Genomic DNA, 13,382 nt, shown 5'->3' on the forward strand with positions numbered 1-13,382 from the left:
AGCGATTTCTTTGTTCAAATATTTTTAATTCTGCTTTTAAACAGAAGTACAAAATATATATTGTTTTTGGGCTAAGTGAAATTACAGTGAAGGACATCTACTTACAGGGAAAAAAAATCTGCCAGAGTAATTAGCAAACATCCCTTTAAGGGCCAAATAACCAAGATGTAGACTTTCTCTTTACATGTGGTCCCTGTCACAAATTATCTTTTTACAAGCAAACTTTCAAAAATGTAAAAGAGCATTTCTTAATTTAGTATAAAATCTGGGCAGAAATCTAGTATTAGGACTTAACTATAGGACTGACTGCTTATCTAACATTTTTCTCAGAATGACCATTTTTTTTCCAATTTCATTTATCTTAGATTAAGTAATAAAACAAAATATTCTACAAAGTACATTTACTTATCATTATGATCATTTAATGCTTGTATGTCATTTTTTAATTGTTTATTACATTTTTACTAAAAATAATTTTTCATAAAATATATTTTGATCACAGTTCCCTCTTACCCCATGTTCCCTAACCTCCACACCCGTCTAATTCCATATGTTTTTTTCTTTTTCTTTGAAGAAAAAAAAAAACAAATGAAAAAGGAACAAAAGTGAAATCTAACAAATAGAAAAAAGAAAAGAAAAAGCCCACAAAACAAATAAACAACATATACAAGCTCTCTCTCTCTCTCTCTCTCTCTCTCTCTCTCTCTCTCCTCTCTCTTTCTCTCTCTCTCTCTCTCTCTCTCTCTCTCTCTCTCTCTCTCTCTCTCTCTCGTGCGCGCACACACACACACAGACACACACAATTCATAAGGACAAAAATCAGAAACCACAATATATATGTGTATATATATATATATATATATATATATATATATATATATATATATATGCTGAAGACCAGTAAATAATGACCAAATAAGGCAATATTCAACAAAAAATTTCCAAAAATAAGCTTGAGCTTGTTTTCTGTTGACCATCTACTGCTGGGTGAGGATGTGGGTAAGGGAGATACTCATTCAGTTACTGGTGGACACACAAACTTGTATAGCCTCTATGAAATTCAGTCTTGTAGTTCTTTAGGAGGCTGGGAATAGGTATACCTCAAGATCTAGCTATACTACTCCTGGGTATATACCCAAAGGACTTTATATCCTATTACAGAGATATTTGCTCATCCATTTTCAGAAATTAAAAACAGCTTAGATATCCATCAACAGAGGAATATTTAATAAAAAATGTGGTGCATTTACACAGTGGAACATTATTCAGCTGTTAAAAAAATAAAAGCATGAAAGTTATGAGTAAATGGATGTAACCAGGAAAAAAAATCGTCCTGAGTGAGGCAAGAAGACCTCAAAAGACAAATATAGTATATGTTCTCTATATGTGGATGTTAGCTTTTAAGATTTTGATAGGCATGCTACCACCAAAGTTAGAAATAGAATAAGAAGCAGGAGAGGAAGATCTCCCAAGGAAAGGAAATAGACTATAGAGTTAGAGAGAGATGGGTAGGGGAAGACTGGAACAGGAAGGTTAAACAGAGATGGGGAGGGAGGAGAATGGAATAAGGCAGGGAATGTGGGGAGCGACAACTAACACTAAGGGCTATTTGATGGGTCATATGGAAACACAGTACAATAGAAACTTCTTAAAAGAAATACATAAATGAAAAAATCTAAATGGAGTCACTGAATAACAAAGCCCCAACTAGACATCTATCACCACCAAGTGAGAACTCCAGCGCGAGGAATGAGTTACATGTAGCAGAAATTATAATTGGTCTTAATAATAAAAACCTGGAGTCAGATATAATGGTGAAAGCTAAAAGATCAGAGAAGCAGAGCAGCCAGCTACTAGAAAGACTTCTTACCTCTAGTAATCCTCGGAGTGAAAGGGGGCTGAGCTTCTGCTCCTCTCACCTTACATTCCTCTCTCCACTCAGTCATATCACTTCCTGTCTCTACCTCCCTAGTGCTGGGGGAGATCCCAAGGGCTGGGATCAAAGGTGTAGGCCACCACTGCCTGGCTCTGTTTCTCTTTTAGACTGGGTCAATCTTGTATAGCCCAGAGTGGCCTTGAACTCACAGAGATCTGTCTACCTCTGCCTCTCAAGTGCTGGCCTCTATGGTTAATTAGTGGCTTGGTGTATTCCACCACTGCTTGGCCTCTATGGCTAAGCTCCATGCTAGTGGCTTAGCTCCATACTCTAATCTTCAAGCAAGCTGTATTTGTAGATCACAAATAAAATATCACCATAGTTACATATAATTGAGTTGTTGGTCAAATAGGCCCCATGGAAACCCCCAGACAACTCAGGCTATTGCCAAGACTATTGGTTTCTCACCATAAGCTGACAGTAAGACCCTATTGCTGAAGACAACACCCACATATCTCATCAAACATGGAAACTAAAAGTCAATCTGGTGCCTAACTAGAGCCTTCACCCCTATTGACGTGTTTGTTTCTTATCCATCAACTGTTATGTACCACTAATGAAGGTAGTAGTCAATGATGCGAATTCTTATTGTCAATATATTTGAGTCTATATTAAAAAATAAATAAATAAATTTATGTCACTTACATGATTACAGTGTTATTTATATTATTACAATTATTACCTTGATTTTGTTAATTAGTTGTCATACAGAATGATGCTTCATGGAATGGAAAAAAAACAATAGAATTTTAGCTTCTTCAAGATCAGTTTGTGAGTGTAGGTGTTCTCTTAGCTTGAAGATTTATTTACTCAGTAACTTTCTATGCTTAGCTTTCACAGAGATTGCCAGCTGGGAATGACACTGACCATTGAATATTGGTTTTCAACTCAGTTCCTGGCCTCTCTCGGGCTCCCTGCACAGAGCAGACAAAGATCTCATTGTGACCTATCAAAGGGAAAAGGAAAAAGTGGAATATGATAACCAAAAGGATGCGTAAACATATATTTCCAAAAGGAGTGATGTATAGAAATAGGTCTGGTAGGCATATTCTGGGAGATGGCTTAGGGTTAAGTTCTGAGATTTTATTATGGACAGCACAAGGGGTTGAGGTGGGGGAGATAAAGCATCATAGGAATTTTAGAGGCAGGGTTTGTAGCTACTCAACTGCCTTCAGGAACAATGAATTCAGTGACCCAAGAGCCCGTACAGGTGCAGGGGGCCACCAAGCCTATAACTCATGCACAGTTGGATTTCCAATCATTCCCTATGTAGAGAAATGGCAGGCTTCTTTATTGGTCTTCTTCTGATGAAAACCTACTCCTAGGAAGAGTTCTCCAGTCAGATCACTAATCTTGTATATACTCGTTAGAACTGGTTTTCTGAGTTCTGTGATAAAAGCATAGCACCTCGCACACACAGGAAAACCCTGCCTCTGGTGGACCTTTCAATAGGAGCAACTAGATTAATGTAAGGCAAAGTGTCATGAACTAAAATTTTCTCTGGATGCCAAAGCTTTGATTATTTTCCCCTCAAATAAACTTTTATCATCACTCAGAGGACAGTTGAGATTTTTCTTTTATGTCTTGCTTCAGATCCATGGGTTGGCTATCACCTGTTAAGTTCAGTTGCAGCCCCATTTCGCAATGACTTGTGGAAAATTTTGCTCCATGCTTGGTACAGTGGTGTTTGCTCAGGCAAATCCCTGTCACTCATTTCTAAACTTATCAAAATTTCTTTACATATTTTTATTTTGACTACTAAAAACACCCCTTTCAGTTTATTTTGCAAACCAAATATAGATGAATATTCTTGTGCCACAGATATTTGGTAAAGAATCTGCCTTTCACAGAAAGATGAGTTGAGTGATTTTTTCCACACAGAGTAAGATGTTTGTCATTTCCTAAAACAGTATTTTACATATAGACTCATTCCTTAAAAGCCCTGCTATAGCATTATAAACAAAGACCAATTTTTCCATTATTAGAGGATTGTGCTCTATACCACATCAGTGTACAATGATCCTATATTCTTACATGGCCTATGACCCCTCCCTCAATAAAACAGTGCTCCATGAACTTGGATTCAAGACTACTGCATCCTAGTGCCATATTCCTACTACTGTTTTCTTTTCTGTCTTCTTCTTCCCTCTGGCCTATGGAGTATAGTCTCTCTCCCTGATTCAAAGCTGGTGTAAGTCCCTTCATGTTACTCCAGGCAAACAAAGACCATCTACATCATAATTAATGATGTGCAGTGTAAAGTCATAGAAAATAACTAGAAGAAAATTTGTCTTTGGAATGAGTTTTAAGCTTTTTAAAACATAATGCTTGAATTTCTAATGCTGGAAAAATTGGTGTAATTTCCTCATTATGTGTTCCTCGTGACTTCAAAATATTAGTAGTAATAGGGGAGTGGTTACAATTATTATCCCTTAATTTCTATTCCTTTTATTTCTTTTATCCAGTTTCTTTCAAGTAAGAAGCCTGGCTTCAGATGTAAATCTGATAACTACAATTACTCATTTTCTTGGAAAACCTATATCTGACAACACCTTGGAACTTTGAAAAATGCAGAATTTAGGTCTTTTCTAGATTAGAAAACCCTAAACATGCTTTTTAATGAGGTATCCAGATAATGGCTATGAACATTAAAGCGAGAAAACTCTGTAGAAATTGGAGTTGATCACTTTTTTTTGTATTAAACAAACCATGAAGGTGTACATTCAAATTTTTATTGTCACATAAGGATGCATGAAAAGTGTGTGCGTGTTAATATGAGGTGAGAGAGTTGGGTGAAGTATTTGAGTCAAATAACTTTTTATGTAGTAGTAAACCTGTGTAGCAAATATACAGAGAATCTTTTCTAAGATAGAGAGAAGTATTTTTGTAATGTTTTTGTCCTGTTTTTGTGGGAACATATTCAGCGACACAAGGAAAACAGAGCTGACAAGAAATCACTTCCCAAAACACATCTAAGGTCTCTCAGAGCTGGAATCATTTGATAAATTTTTCAAGAGCTGGCTGCTTTTTAAAGAAATTTATAATTCAAGGTGTTTGATTAACTTTTAAAGAGTTGAGTGTTGACAGATTTAAAATCAAAAGGAAAGGACCGGGGTGATCTGGTAGATTTTTAAAGCAAGTTAGAAGCAATAAGTCAGTGTCTTGCCCTCCTTAGTTTTGTTACATTTAGGGCCATTGAAAATTCAAATCCATGCATGTTCACACCGGCTAACACAGGAATGACAGTTGCTATTTCTTATTTAGCCAACATATAGTTGAAGAATTCCTAAGATAATCAGTATCTAGTATTTAGCTTACCAAAGTTTAGTGGTATAAGTATGTATTTCATATCAGTTTATGAACAATACCATGTAAAGCTGATTTATATAGACTCTAGACAGCCACAGAGTCACAGTGGAATGAAAAGACAACAACGTAAATTGGAAGAGGAAGGGAAAGAAGCAAAGGGCTTAAAACCACAAAGTTCAGTGAAAACATACATACAGACAACAACAGAACATGTTGTCACCTCAAACTGTTTGTAATCAGTTGGAATGAGATGAGCGTCTCATGACTTCTAGAAGATAGAGCCAATGGCCCAGCAGTTAAGAGCACACACTGCTCTGGCAGAGGACTAATTTATAGTTTTTGAGAGAAATGAATCACTTCAATATAGGGTGAGAGCTATGATTTGCTTGACAAACCGGTAGCTTTTTAGATGACCTAAGTAACCATAAATAACAATTGCCAACAGGATGGGAGAGAACACACTAACACTACAGGCTGTCCCAGCTCTATGCACATTCAAATGACCAAATCTATATTGGAAAATGTCAAGACTGTTTATTCTGAGTCATTAGAGTATTTATCATGATACACAGTCTGCCAATATGTGACCACTCCTTTATAATATCCATATTTGAAAATTTATCATTATTTGCAAGTAATATACATTATTTTATTACAAATTTTTTTAAAAACAAAGTGCAACATCCTAAAAAAAAAAAAAAAACAACAACAACAAAATTTGCTGATATTATAAATTCCTATTAAGTTTGCTGTGCTACTATAAGAAATTAAAGAAACACTAAATATTTAGGAACATTCAACACCAAAAGCTTTAAATCTAACTGTACGTTGTAGCCCCTGATAAAGCTATAAACTCCTTTTTTTAAAAAAAAGTATTTTCGGGCTGGAGAGATGGCTCAGCGGTTAAGAGCTCCAACTGCTCTTCCAGAGGTCCTGAGTTCAATTCCCAGCAACCACATGGTGGCTCACAACCACTTGTAATGAAATCTGGTGCCCTCTTCTGGCCTGCAGGGACACATGCAGGCAGAATACTGTATACATAATAAATAAATAAATCTTTAAAAAAAAAAAAAAAAAAAAAAAAAAGTATTTTCTCTACAAAGGATCTCATCAGCTATACAAAAATCTGTACAGTTTTTATACTGAAGCTAATGTTGAGCTGCACTTGAATTTCACATTCTTAGCAAAATAATTGCTGAGCACATACACACCACACATTTTAGGAGAGCCATTTATTCTTCATCCTCATCCTCCTCATCATCATCTTCGTCTTCCTCCTCCTCTTCTTCTTCCTCATCTTCTGGTTCATTCTTCTTCTTTGAGCCTGTTGGCCTACCAAGACCCTTCTTTCCTGCTTCACTTTTAATCTGTTTTAGAAATATAGAATTTGGAATATATAGTAATACAAAACTGTTATTTAATGTTCTGGCCTATCCAGATTTCTTTACAAATCTACTTAACATCCAAAACACTGCTATAAGACAAAATTGATATTCAAATTGGTAAATCCAGATGTTAATGTCTCTTACACCATATGGAGGCAATATTTTGTTAGTTCTAGCATAACTAATAAAAAGACCAGAAATATAATAAATATTAAAGAAAAACAAAAGGTGATGTTTTCTGACATATATTATGAGACACTGTATTAGAAAGCTAAGAAAATTATCTGAAAAAAAATAGCCTTTTGCTGCATAATGGATAATTACTCATATTATTTCATGATACTGAGATCTAGGAAATGAAGCAACTTTTGACTACGTTACAATGAACAGCTGAGTACAACTTTTTCCATAGTTTCTAGACCTTAGGCTAAACACATGACTTCAGAAAGTCTATCAGGAGTTCCCGATTAACTCTGTGTCACTGGGATGTCATAGTGTTTTAGAGGTCAGCGAAATCCTTCTGAGTTGGAAAATGCTTGAAGCTATTTGCCCTACCTCAGGAAATAACTGCTTATATAGGTGACAGTCATGTCAAGTGGACTTAAATGTTTAGAATCAGGGTTAACGAATGTCAGCAAAAATAGCATTGGGCAGATAATACATCTCATAGCCAAAGGATTATTAAAAGTAGTCACACGGTGTGCTGGGGCAAATCTAATCTCTCAAACCACAGTCTTCCTGACATTGAAATTGGAACTAGCGATCTAATGTGCCCGTGACAGGGCACGTAACTGACAGTTTTCATCTTTGCCAAGTTCAATAACCTTTCAGCCACATCTGTAATCGCCCTGTAAAGCACTCGGGGAAAATCCTACCTAGATTTTCTCTCCTACCTATAGTTGCTCTTGTTATTTGAAAGAGCAGTTATAATATATTACAACATAATCTACAGATGAATGGTATTTTCACTAAGTGCATTTGTGCTGAAGATCTTCCTCCGGTGTATGGAACTGCAGACTGAATCTGGGGCCTTGTGGACACTATGAAGCACGCTTCCACTGAGCGACTCCATGGCCCTACACTAAAAGAAATGTTTGCACTTAGGTCATTCCTAGCTAGGTTCTCAAAAAAATGAACGAAGAGGATAAGCAGACAGTTGGAGAAATAAATAGGATTTAGAAGATATGTGGACACTCTTTCATAAGCTTACATTTTAGAATGCAGGTTAATCAGGAATTCTATTTCACTTCTGGGTTCTTTATTTCATCTTGTTTATGGAATCAACTTGAGCACCCCAAAGCAACTTAAATTTTCTACTAATGATTTATGATATGTCTATATCTAAGAAAAAATTGGTAAATTTTCTTTATTTTAAGACCTAGCAAAAACTTTATAGATATTTTGTGTGGCTTAAACTAGGAACATGACAAGTTCTATTAAAAATGTGTTATATTTGGCAGGGGAGCCAATGTTGTATTATCTAAATCTCAATAACAGAACATAGTGTCATAGTTTCTTTATAGACTGAAAATTCTATTAGTATTTCATTTCATAGACTATGTTGCTTTTTTGGTTCATTGATTCAGCCAGCAAATATTAAGCAACTATTATGTACCATGTGGATGCTATAGGTATACAGGCTAATGAGACTTTATAGGCTAGATACGAATAAATCTATGCTACAAATTTGATACTCATCAAACTCTAGAGATGCTAATTAAGTGTCTTTTTTTACAATAATGTTCAAAGAATGTAGATATTTTTCTGGGTCTTCTCAACTAAAAGTCATCAGTGTAGGCTATACTCGAGGATTTAAAACCTCAGGCCAATATCCTTCATACTATACAAAAACAAGAATCTCTTAAAAAGCACATGAATTTTGATGTGTGTAGCTGGATCAACAGGAAACTATTACTGCCGTACAGTGCCATCATGGTCAAACGTTTCTGTCCAGATTCCTGGAGAAGCAGGAGAATGCTGTTTGGTTTGTTCATTTGTTTTCCTTTCTGCCATCTTGGCATCTATCTCTGTATTTTATCCATGTAAATAACTATAGCTTATAAAACAGTGTAAATATCAATCTACTTGCACACTATTTCCACAAATTTAAGTGTCAAGCAAAATCCTTCACTGAACAGTAGAGATATTTCAAAAACTTTAATTATGTAAGAAAGTTTGTGATCATAAGTTTATATTTGCACGTACTTGTTTATTTTTTTATGTGTTTGTGTGTGTACATACATGTGGGTGGGCATGTGCCATGGCATATGTTTAGAGAGAGATCAGAGCACAGTTGTGCCAGTCAGTTCTTTGCATCTACACCATGAGTCCCAGGGATTGAGGCAGTTAGCATTGGCAGGAAGTGCCCTTACCCAACGGACCATCTCATGTGCTACAAACTGGTCATTTTAAAGACAAGAAAAAAATGAAATTACTTCCAAGTTTTAAAAAAGGCAATGCCTACAATAATTTTATTTAATTAATAAAAATTTGAAAATAATGTTTTGTAGCAAAATGGAAATTCTAATCAGAAACATGAAGGTACCATATTTTGAAGATATTAATTTTAGCAAAGAGTTCTTGGGTGATATTTAATAAGGAGGCCACATTTGTATATTTGAAATATTCTTTTCTTCATTCTAATCTCAAAAAGAATACATAAAATATACTAAGGTGTCCTGTCATAGAGTCATCTGGAACTCAGCTCTGATTTTATTTTTATTTTTTACTATACATTTTCTGAGCCAGCGCTTAGACTTACTTCCGATTCTCTCTCCACCATACTACCTGCTTCCTGCCCCCTAGAGTTTTGATTATAACTTTTCCTTTCCAATTTGGTTATAAATTTCTTTTAATGTCATTGAGATAAACCACCCTCTCTTTTTCTCAGAACTTGGAGACTTCCTTCTCTCCCATTTGAACCCAAAGCCTTAATTGTTTTTACAACATTTACAGTTTTTAAAATGGACATTGTCCAGTGCCTGATGGTCAGGCCTGAAAACATACAGACAAATAACAGTATACGGATTGGTCAGGCTACGTTTAGGAATGTCTGTGTATACATACAGATATATACATGTAATAACAATGTGAAAAAAGAGGGCATGAGTCTGAAGGAAAGTAGGGAGGAGTATTTGGAGAGTTTGGATGGAGGAAAGGTAAAGGAGCATTGTAATTATAACCTCAAAAATAAAATTTAAAAATGAATATTAGTAATCAGATGGTTTCAATAGCCAAATGAATTTCCTGGTAAATAGAAAATGGATGCCTCCAATCATTAGCTACTCACAAGAGGCTTTTTAATTGTTTGAGGCATTCAAAACTTGGGGAAGAACCTTACCAGTGAAGACATTCTCTCTTCTTTTTACAGAAATTTGCCTGCTGACCAAGGGCCGGCGCACCGCCAGTGTCCGAGCTGATACATACTGTCGTCTTTACTCCCTTTCGGTGGACAATTTCAATGAAGTCTTGGAGGAATACCCAATGATGAGAAGAGCTTTTGAGACCGTTGCTATTGACCGACTCGACCGGATAGGTACTTTTCAGCTTTCCATTTCCTCAAGCACAATTTCATTTTAGGTTTGAATTCTAGTGCATAGATATCTTGTTAATTTGTGTGAAAAAAAAAAATAGAACACAGCTCTGTAGTAAATAGTTGTTTAGAAAGACCCGAGGTAGCTCCTTCTCCTTCTAAATGCTCTGGACTGATTTGCTCATGTCTGTTTTCACTAGCTACGCAATCTGATAGCCCAAGTGATACCACTTCAGTTTGAATCGTCAGGTAAAAAGCACTGGTACAAATTCCAGATAGCACTAAAATAGTAGTGAAAGCCAATATCATGAGTCTGTATTACATTCCATATTTTATTATAAGGTTCTTTTTATCTTTAAGGGCCAGTTTTACATTTTATACTTATATTAAAAAAAATTAAAACTTACGCAAGTTTTAAATCGGGCTCAGCAGAAACATCAAAATGTTTGTGATACAGACTCAAACAGAACAAGCCTTTGTAGACATGCCCTACATAGATGTTTCTTTGCAAACATCAATGATGTGAAGTATTTTATGCTACAAAACAGAAAAGTATGTTACCTAGAACTTGTTAGTTATGCTAAAGATTTGCGTAGTTTCTCCCAGCAACATTGTTTTGCTGTTAAATTCGCTGGCTATCCTGGAATATGATGAAAAGATCATTTGAGTTCATTCTTCAAACCTTAACCAGTTTGTCCACCTTACCTTTCCTTCCCCTCTCCCTTAGCATAGTTCTGCACTAGATTCATAATTCAGCTTAAACACTATTCCCTGTAGAGACTTTTTCTTGCTTCTCACCACATACTAGGCAGAATTCCCTTGATGCATTCTCATATAGTCTCCTACATTCCCCTCTCACAGCCCTGCCTTTGTTATAGTAACTGTTCTAAAAAAAATACTAAACTCTATGGGGAGAGCATCTTTAAGTCACCATTACACTTGCAATATCTTGTCCACAATACATGTATGTTGAAGGGGGAGGAAGGGGGAGGGAGTAAATATACCTGAAGCAGATGGAGTTGGGGTCAGTTAGAGGTAAAGAAAAGGTGTCTCAAGATCTTCATTGTTAAAAAGGTAAGGTCTTATTTTTTATGACAGCTTCTCACCCATCTTTCTTTCCCTCTATGTAGCACAGAATGAAAGACTTTAAGGGTGAAAAAATGGATGAGGTAAAGGAAAAGTAGTGTGTGGACATTATCTAAGGGCACACACACACACACACACACACACACACACACACACACACACACACACACATATAACAAAACAAAACAAAACAAAAATCAGAAGTTCATAGTGACAACTTAGCGAGTTAACATAGTCATCCACAGAGATGGCACCCATGAAGTAAGTAGACATTCCTAAGAGCAGGATTTGAAAACAACCTCATTTTTTTTTTGCTATATGAGTGTTCATGTTAGACACAGAGACTAACTTCTGAGTACTTGGGACTGATTTCCTAAACCAAATGGGTATCTTTAGATAAATTATTAAAATTCACTATATCCAGTAATTTCTATTAATCTGGTTCATCTTCATTCTCTTCAAAATTGTAATTTCTCAAGAAAATTCCATGAGATTGTTTTAATCAACAGTACAAGCAATAGTGTTGCTAGGAAGCACCCAACGTTCTATTTTTGACCCTGATAAAACTCTAACAGTGCATTAAAGCTAAAGCAACCATTTTTTTTGTTTTTTTCAATGTAATTAAGATTTTATTTTAAAATGTTATTAATACACAATTAACATTTGTTAATACAGGTTTATGAAACAAAGTTTCCCATTTCAATTATGTAAATGGAGATATAATGAGGCACAAATTGGATAAGAAATATAGGTAGACTATGTCTATATTTTTAACAAATACAAATACACTGTCTCTAAACATTCACTAATATCAAATGAGTTTATCTTTAAAAAATATCTTGCATCTAATTTTTTGCAATTTCAGTTTTTAAATTATAATTTTATTTATTTATCTATAACCATTATCAACTTGTAATAGTTTATCCATAACTATTGTCAAATGTAGGATGAATAAAATGTTAATCAGTTCATTTTTCCAGATTGGTACAAATAATCACACCTATAAAATCAGCCTATTTGACTTGACAAAACTCAGGCCAGACAATTTGTTCAGTTTCTCCATGTTGCTGTATTCTAACTATACCATCACACTCAGACTGGAGAGTACATTCTATTCCTGTGACTCATATTGTATAATTGCTAAGTTTGAAGACTTCCTTGAAATGAAACTTTATAAAACATATACAGTGTCTTTAATAATCATTCCATGCCTTTACTAAACTATGTCTTGTTTTCAAAATTTAAACTAAACCATTTTAATAACTTGAGATAATCAGATACTATAACAAATGAGATCAAAACAAGCACATACCAAACATTCATACTCTACTTGGAAAGTTAAATTCTAATTAAATACAAAAACATTATAATGAATATAAATGCTTCAATATCTAAAACCAATAATTTTTTTATTTTTATTTTGCAATACAATTCAGTTCCACATATCAGCCACGGATTCCCCTGTTCTCCCCCCTCCGGCCCCCCTCACCTTCCCCCCAGTCACACCTCCTCCAGGGCAAAGCCTCCCCCAAGGACTGAGATCAACCCGGTAGACTCAGTCCAGGCAGGTCCAGTCCCCTCCTCCCAGGCCGAGCCAAGCGATCCTGCATAGGCCCCAGGTTTCAAACAGCCAACTCATGCAATGAGCACAGGACCCGGTCCCACTGCCTGGATGCCTCCCAAACAGATCAAGCCAATCAACTGTCTCACCCATTCAGAGGGCCTGATCCAGTTGGTGACCCCTCAGCCATTGGTTCATAGTTCATGTGTTTCCATTCGCTTAGCCATTTGTCCCTGTGCTCTATCCAACCTTGGTTAAAGCAACCATTTTAATTCTTTTCACAAAGATACTTCAATTATGAAATGTTGACTGTTCAAATACAAAGCAACACTGTCCATCTTAGTTGTGAGATCAATACTTAAATATTTATTGTAGTTATTTAAGGTAATATATCAAATAAATAAACTGTATTGTAATATATCAAATATATCTGTATTCATTACTAATACTAATATAAGAGGTTTTTTTCTTTAGGAAATTAGAGAAGCTTTGAAGAAAGGAACAACAACTATTTTGACAATGATATAAAATGACCACTTCTCTCATTATCCAAGAAATTTATTATACAGCATC

General features: G+C 35.4%; 1 protein-coding gene across 1 annotated transcript in view; it reads left to right on the plus strand.

The window, feature by feature from the left end:
• Nucleotides 1-13,382, plus strand: part of Hcn1 (hyperpolarization activated cyclic nucleotide gated potassium channel 1) — a 397,328-nt gene that overhangs the window by 369,638 nt on the left and 14,308 nt on the right. Inside the window, exon 7 of the mRNA XM_052743322.1 lies at nucleotides 10,001-10,165. Within this exon, the coding sequence (XP_052599282.1) occupies nucleotides 10,001-10,165 (165 nt within the window). The remainder of the gene's footprint in view (nucleotides 1-10,000; nucleotides 10,166-13,382) is intronic.

Source organism: Peromyscus californicus, unplaced genomic scaffold, assembly GCF_007827085.1.
Source record: "Peromyscus californicus insignis strain IS unplaced genomic scaffold, ASM782708v3 Scaffold_18__1_contigs__length_77618521, whole genome shotgun sequence".
Taxonomy (NCBI): domain Eukaryota; kingdom Metazoa; phylum Chordata; class Mammalia; order Rodentia; family Cricetidae; genus Peromyscus; species Peromyscus californicus.